We start from the raw sequence: 6,373 nt of genomic DNA on the forward strand, positions 1-6,373 counted from the left end.
GCTTCGGCGGCCCGAACCACTCTAAACTTGTTGTGTTCATCGTGTTCTTGCATCTAGATTGGGCTAATCCTAGCTAACCCCCGAGTACTCACCCTCTGGGTTTAGGCTGGTGCACTACGCCACCCGGCTGTGGGTTTGCACACCGTGACACTGACCTTCTATCCCTCCGGATGGCGCTGCAGCGATGGGCACGAGCAGATCCCACGACGACCGAACCACCATGAAAAAACTTTATTTAAGTATAGACTAGATACTAATCCTAAACCTAAACTATACAATCTCCGGCCGATTCAGCTTCCCCTCCCTCTCCACCAGAGAGGAGGGGGAAGCGGTTGAATCAAGCCGAAGCCGACGGAATCGCCTCCCGGTCGCCCTTCTCTACTGTAGCAAAGGGAAAACGGGAAGGATTGGGAGAGCTCAAATAGGGCCCAAACTACTCACTACGTCGGTTCAAACAAAACCGACTCGGGCCCAACCTGGCCCAAACAAAACCCAACCACCCCGTCCCCGACATCCTCCTCCTCCTCCGCCTCCCTTCCAATCGGGGGATCCCCTTCCGATCTAAACCCGCCGAAACCCTAATCCCGCCGCCGCCACCATGGGCAACCCCATCCTGACCCTCCCCGCGCCGGAGGGCAACGGCGGCGACGCCGACCAGCAGCAGCAGGTGCCGCCTCCGCCTCCCCCTCCCGGCGCGAAGGCGGAGCCCCCGGCGACGGTAGCCACCCACACACGCACCATCGGCATCATCCACCCTCCGCCCGACATCCGCGTCATCATCGAGAAGACGGCCACCTTCGTCGCCAAGAACGGGCCAGAGTTCGAGCGTCGCATCATCTCCCACAACCAGGGCAACGCCAAGTTCAACTTCCTCCAGCCCTCCGACCCCTACCACGCCTACTACCAGCACCGCGTCGCCGAGATCGCCGCCGCGCCGCCCGGCGCCGACACCCCTGCGGGCGCCGAGCCTGACGCAGCTCCCGCCGACGCACAAGCGTCGGCCCCGGCCGACGGCGCCGCCGCTCCGGCAGATGGCGCCTCGGCGGACGCGAAGGCAGACCACTCCGCGCCCTTCCGCGTGGCGCCGCCGCCCAAGGTGCTGGTGCCACCCAAGGCGGAGCTGTACACGGTGCGGCTGCCCGAGGGTATCACAGGGGAGGAGCTGGACATCATCAAGCTGACCGCGCAGTTCGTGGCGCGGAATGGTAAGAACTTCTTGACGAGCTTGGCGCAGCGCGAGAGCACGAACATGCAGTTCCACTTCATCCGGCCCACACACAGCATGTTCCCATTCTTCACGGCGCTCACGGATGCGTACTCCAGGGTGCTAAGGCCGGAGGAAGGGGTGCCTGCACTTCTAAAGGAGTTGAGGGAGGGTTCAAAGGACCTGACTACAGTACTGGAGAGATGCTTGAATAGATTGGAGTGGGATCGGTCGCAGGAGCAGGCGAGGCAGCAGGCAGAGGATGAGATCGAGCAGGAACGGATGCAGATGTCAATGATTGACTGGCATGATTTTGTTGTTGTTGAGACAATTGAATTTGCAGATGATGAGTACGAGGGACTTCCTGTGCCACCTACACTACAGGAGTTGAAGCGCCGGAAGAGGATGGAGAACTTGGGAGAGGATGAAGTAATGGAATTAGCGGAACCTGCTAAGGAAGTTGAGATGGAAATGGATGAAGAGGAGATGCAACTTGTTGAGGAAGGAATGCGTGCAGCACAGCTTGAGGAGAATGATGGAGGAGCACAAGTTAAGGTGGCTGGTGATGATGAGGCACCTATGAGGATTGTCAAGAACTACAAGAGGCCTGAGGAGAGGATCCCTGCGGAGAGAGACCCAACCAAGTTTGTTGTCTCACCGATAACTGGGGAGCTTATCCCCATCAGCGAGATGGAGGAACACATGCGCATCTCACTCATTGACCCTAAGTACAAGGAGCAGAAAGAGAGGATGTTGGCCAAAATTAAGGAGACCACCCTTGCACCGGATGATGAGATTTCACGGAACATTGTTGGTCTTGCTCGCACTCGCCCTGATATTTTTGGGACCACCGAGGAAGAGGTCTCTAATGCTGTCAAGGCAGAGATTGAGAAGAAAAAGGATGAGCAGCCAAAGCAGGTTATTTGGGATGGTCATTCTGGTAGCATTGGTCGGACTGCTACTCATGCATTGTCACAGGGTGGTGAGGAACAGTTTGATCCTTCAAATGTTGATGGGAGACCTGTTCCTGGTCCATCTCCACTTGTCCGACCTGGCATGCAGCCATTCCCCCGACCTCCTCAGCCACTTCCTCTTGCTAATGTTCCTCGCTTTATCGCTCCACAAACACAATATCCTGGCCCACCGCCGGTTTCTCATATGCCTGGAGTTCCGCAGATGATGCCTCACATGCATCCACCTCCACATCAGATACCAGGGCAGCCACCGATGATGAGAATGCCAGGCCAAATGGTTCATATGCCCACCGGTATTCCTCCGCCTCCTGGTCAGGTTCAGTTTATGCCTGGTCCGCCACGCTCATTTGGTATGCCCCCGCCACCACACATGCCACCCATGGTCAATTCCATTGGTGCCCCTCAGCCTCCTGCACCACCACTTCCTCCGCAGCCTCCTGCTGAAGAGCAACCACCTCCACCAGATGAACCAGAACCTAAGAAGCAGAGAACCGATGATGCTTCTCTTATACCAGCAGAGCAGTTCCTTGCTCAGCATCCGGTAATGGCTCTGGCTGTCAATTTTTCTCTCTTCCTTTATTTCCATGCTTGTTCTAGTTATATTATTATTTAAGGATTGTGGTATGCTAATGTAATCTCTTGTCTGCAGGGCCCTGCTAGCATTTCAGTATCTGTGCCCAACCTTGATGAAGGAAACTTGCGAGGCCAAGTTTTGCAGATTCCTGTCCAATCACTGTCAGACACAGTTGGTAGTCTGAAGGAGCAGATTGCTGGAGAGCTGCAGCTCCCTGCAAATAAGCAGAAGCTGAGTGTGAGGACTAGTTTCCTCAAAGACAATCTTACTCTTGCTTACTACAATGTGGGTCCTGGAGTGGTGATCAACCTAACACTGAGGGAGCGTGGTGGGAGAAAGAAATGAGTCTTTTCGACTGCAGTATAGTGCCAGGTCAATGCTTACAACTGTTCTACAGCACCTATCATGTAAAACATTTTTGCTGGATCTTGATGTGGCATGTTTCCTATTAGTTTCTTTTATATGCTAGGCACAATCTCTTTTTCATTATATCAACATTTTACTTTCCTCTTATCTCGCTACAGTTAAATATTATGATGTTGTACCATGGCATATCACCTGGCATGTTAATTGAGGTTGCAACTGGATACATGCCTAGGATCTAGTTTTCTTTGCCAAATGTTCTATCACAGTTTATGCTAGTACTACCAAATGTTTTCTGAACCTTCTATTCCAAAGTTGCATTGATGTAGCAGTGTCCTTGCACATTATATGATGCATCATTGTTTCTCCAATTCTAGACTCCTAGTTAGTTACACTTTGTAGCCAAGGGCACTTTGTACTATCTGTTACGTACTTATTACATGACTGAGGTGCTGATTCGGTCTCATGTCTCAGATTCAGTTTCCGTAGACATTCTCGAGAAATGCAGTTTGTTCGTTCTCAGTGTTCATGTGTACAGACTAGTTGTGACAGTAAGTAATAAGAATGTCTAAGTGGCATGCTTTCAGTTTGGTTTTGTCACTTTGTGCATTAAATCAACTTTAAATTTGTTGTTTTAATAGCAGAGCATATTTTCACTTTTCCTGAGCTTTTAACCATGAACATATAATAGATGGATCATGGCAGCAAATAGATAGCTTTCATGGAATCAAGCTGATGCTTCATGCCCAAGGAATAATTAATTAGTGTTACTGCAACACGTAGTAGGTTCAAGAGTGTTAAGCAAATTATATGATACATCTTGGTCCTTTTGAGAATAACTGGGTCCAATAAAGATGTTTTGTGGATGAAATCTGGAGTGTAGTTGTTGCAATTCTTATATCATTTAAGTTTTTGGAGCGAAGGAATTCAAGATAGTTATATTCGTAGGTAGTGCTTAATGTATGTGTTTTCTCATCAATTACTAGGCTAAAGTCTAACTCATATTTTCTGCTCAGAACTTGTGAGATTGTGTTATATGCTTCCTGACTTGAGTAGGTGGAGCAAATGCTAATATGTACGTCATACGTACTGCCAAAGTTAGGGCGTAAAATGCATTTGAGTATATGAGGCACAACCTTTTTAAAGAGCGTCAAAATTTATATCTTCTATTCTTCTTGAGTTGCTCGAACTTGTTGGATCATGATATCTGCGTACTGACTTGAGAGAGCTGACCTGGTTTAAGTTGGTTTTTAATGCTCGAATTGGATCTTCGTTGAGTTGATTTTGGGCGTAATGAATAAGAAACACAAGTTTATGGTCTTTAAAAAATATAAGGCAAATTCTGGCATCAAAAGATTTTGGTTTAGCTTTATCTTAAAACTTAATGTTTATCCTCATCGATTGCAGGATCCATGAGCCCCGCCAACCTGAAGAACCAACCCCCAATAGGTGATGCATGGTTTTACATGAGTAGCCTATTGTATTGATCTAGCTGCTTCCATTATAGCATTGGTCATGCCATCATGCCGTAGTCCCGAATTGTGGTGGCTTGGACACGACTTAAAGGCACCCTTTCATAGTTATTACTGATCGTGCATTTTAGGGGTTTTCATTGGATTACCCTGTGGTAGAAATGTTGCCTTTTGTATTGATGAAGGTGCCTTGCTAGCTGTTGTATTGCAGAATTGAGTGTTCTGATCCTAAAATACTTTGGGGATCAGGCGGAGGAATGGAAATCTTGTTTTTATGTGTAATTTTTCTCGTGTACGAGGTATTTGTAATTTGTCCATTGTGGTCTAGAGACCGGTAGTTCGTAGAGCGGAAAGTAACTCTTGCATATAAATGATATGCTAGTATAAATCTTTGACCAAAGGATGTGTGCCACTGAAATCAGTATTGGTCCAATGGTAGCTTTTTTTATATGGATATTTTTGCCTCCGCAGTGCTATAACAGATGCTTATCTATGGGAAACGTCAACACTAGCCATTCAGTGAGTGGGTTGTATTGAACTTTCATCGATTAGCACAGCTTGTTAAGAGGGTGTTTGGATCCAAATGCTAATGCCTCTAGTGCTAAACTTTAGCATTTGTTATTTCAATATAGGAGTGCTAATATTTTTTTTTGAGAAAGGGATCGGTTTTCATTAAGATATAATAACCCCTTTTACAATCAAGACCTTGACATAAAGTAAAATTACATTTGCTGTGTTCGCTTGGTTTGTCAGCCAATTAGCCAGCAATATTGTTCTCTCATACTAAATCTGCACTAGCCACCAGCTATAAACCAGTCAGCAGTACTGTTCTCTCATAACAAATCAGCACTAGCCATCAGCCACAGCCAAGCGAACACAGCGATTGAAGTACACCACTAGGTCTCTACCCTTGGTCTTCCTTGCAACTGGCGCCTTCCACTGCTTCGGAAAACTCCATCGCCATGGAACAACACCAGATCCAAACTCGAATCTCACCAACAGAAGACTCCATGGATGAAGAGGCCGCATAAGAGGCGCCGTATGCTCAACCATTGTAGGGAGTAAAGAGGCGCCGAAAGCACATCGACCATATCTTCTGAAGCCGCCGTTAGCCATCACCAACGGCGGCTGGAAAAAGAAATCCGCCGCCGCTAGTGGTAGCACCAACGACCGGAAAGACGATCCCACCGAAGGGGAAAACATATCCAATCTCTTCTCGAAGAGGGGAGGACTCACGACTGGGAAGGAGACCTTCCCCTTATGCTTCAGCTTGATAGGTAGGCGGAGGGTGGGGGGCAGACTGGATCTGGGCGGGCAAACCGACCCAAATTTGGACGAGGGCGATGGGAGGGGCGGCGCGGCGGCGGAGCTGAAACTTGAGGGGGAGAGGCCGACCTTCAACGACAATGACGGAGAGGACACACAGAGGACGAAGATGGACAGAACCGCCATCCGACGGAGAACCATCGACCGCTAATCCTTGAATGACGCCATGACACTAACCTACTTTATTGGAACAGGGAAAGGAGACTCAACTAGCTACTCACGGGGTGGCTCCCCTTCGCTCGACGACCACCGGCAAGTCGCCGGAGGTGGGAGGAAGGGAGCCAAAGAGGCGCAGCGGCGGCGGCAGGCTAGGGTTTCTGTGTTTTGCTGCAAATCGGATTCGGTGGGTTTGAGTGCTATATGAGTGCTAATATGATAAGCTAAACTTTAACCAAAAAATTTTGGGAAAAGTTCATTTTTCAACCTTGAACTATCACAATCGTTTGATTGTGGACCTTGA

General features: G+C 48.7%; 1 protein-coding gene across 2 annotated transcripts; it reads left to right on the top strand.

The window, feature by feature from the left end:
• The first annotated feature begins 518 nt into the window (after positions 1–518).
• Positions 519–4,987, top strand: LOC120672054 (probable splicing factor 3A subunit 1). Of its 2 annotated transcripts, none has more exons than XM_039952344.1 (3): positions 519–2,719; positions 2,828–3,124; positions 4,523–4,987. In XM_039952344.1, exons 1-2 carry the CDS (start codon positions 599–601, stop codon positions 3,095–3,097), a joined length of 2,391 nt encoding a protein of 796 aa, XP_039808278.1. In that variant the 5' UTR covers positions 519–598; the 3' UTR covers positions 3,098–3,124; positions 4,523–4,987. The 2 variants fall into 2 exon arrangements, 1 of the variants encoding a protein (XP_039808278.1); XR_005673949.1 differs by having other exon boundaries at positions 599–2,719; positions 2,828–3,159.
• The last annotated feature ends 1,386 nt before the right edge of the window (positions 4,988–6,373 follow it).

The sequence above is a fragment of the Panicum virgatum genome, chromosome 5N (genome assembly GCF_016808335.1).
Source record: "Panicum virgatum strain AP13 chromosome 5N, P.virgatum_v5, whole genome shotgun sequence".
Classification (NCBI taxonomy): Eukaryota; Viridiplantae; Streptophyta; class Magnoliopsida; order Poales; family Poaceae; genus Panicum; species Panicum virgatum.

Excerpts from the sequence above, each read along its gene's own strand:
- LOC120672054 (XM_039952344.1), top strand. The coding sequence starts at position 599 with ATGGGCAACCCCATCCTGACCCTCCCCGCGCCGGAGGGCAACGGCGGC. Across the intron at positions 2,720-2,827 it reads AGTTCCTTGCTCAGCATCCG|GGCCCTGCTAGCATTTCAGT; the intron begins GTAATGGCTCTG and ends TCTTGTCTGCAG.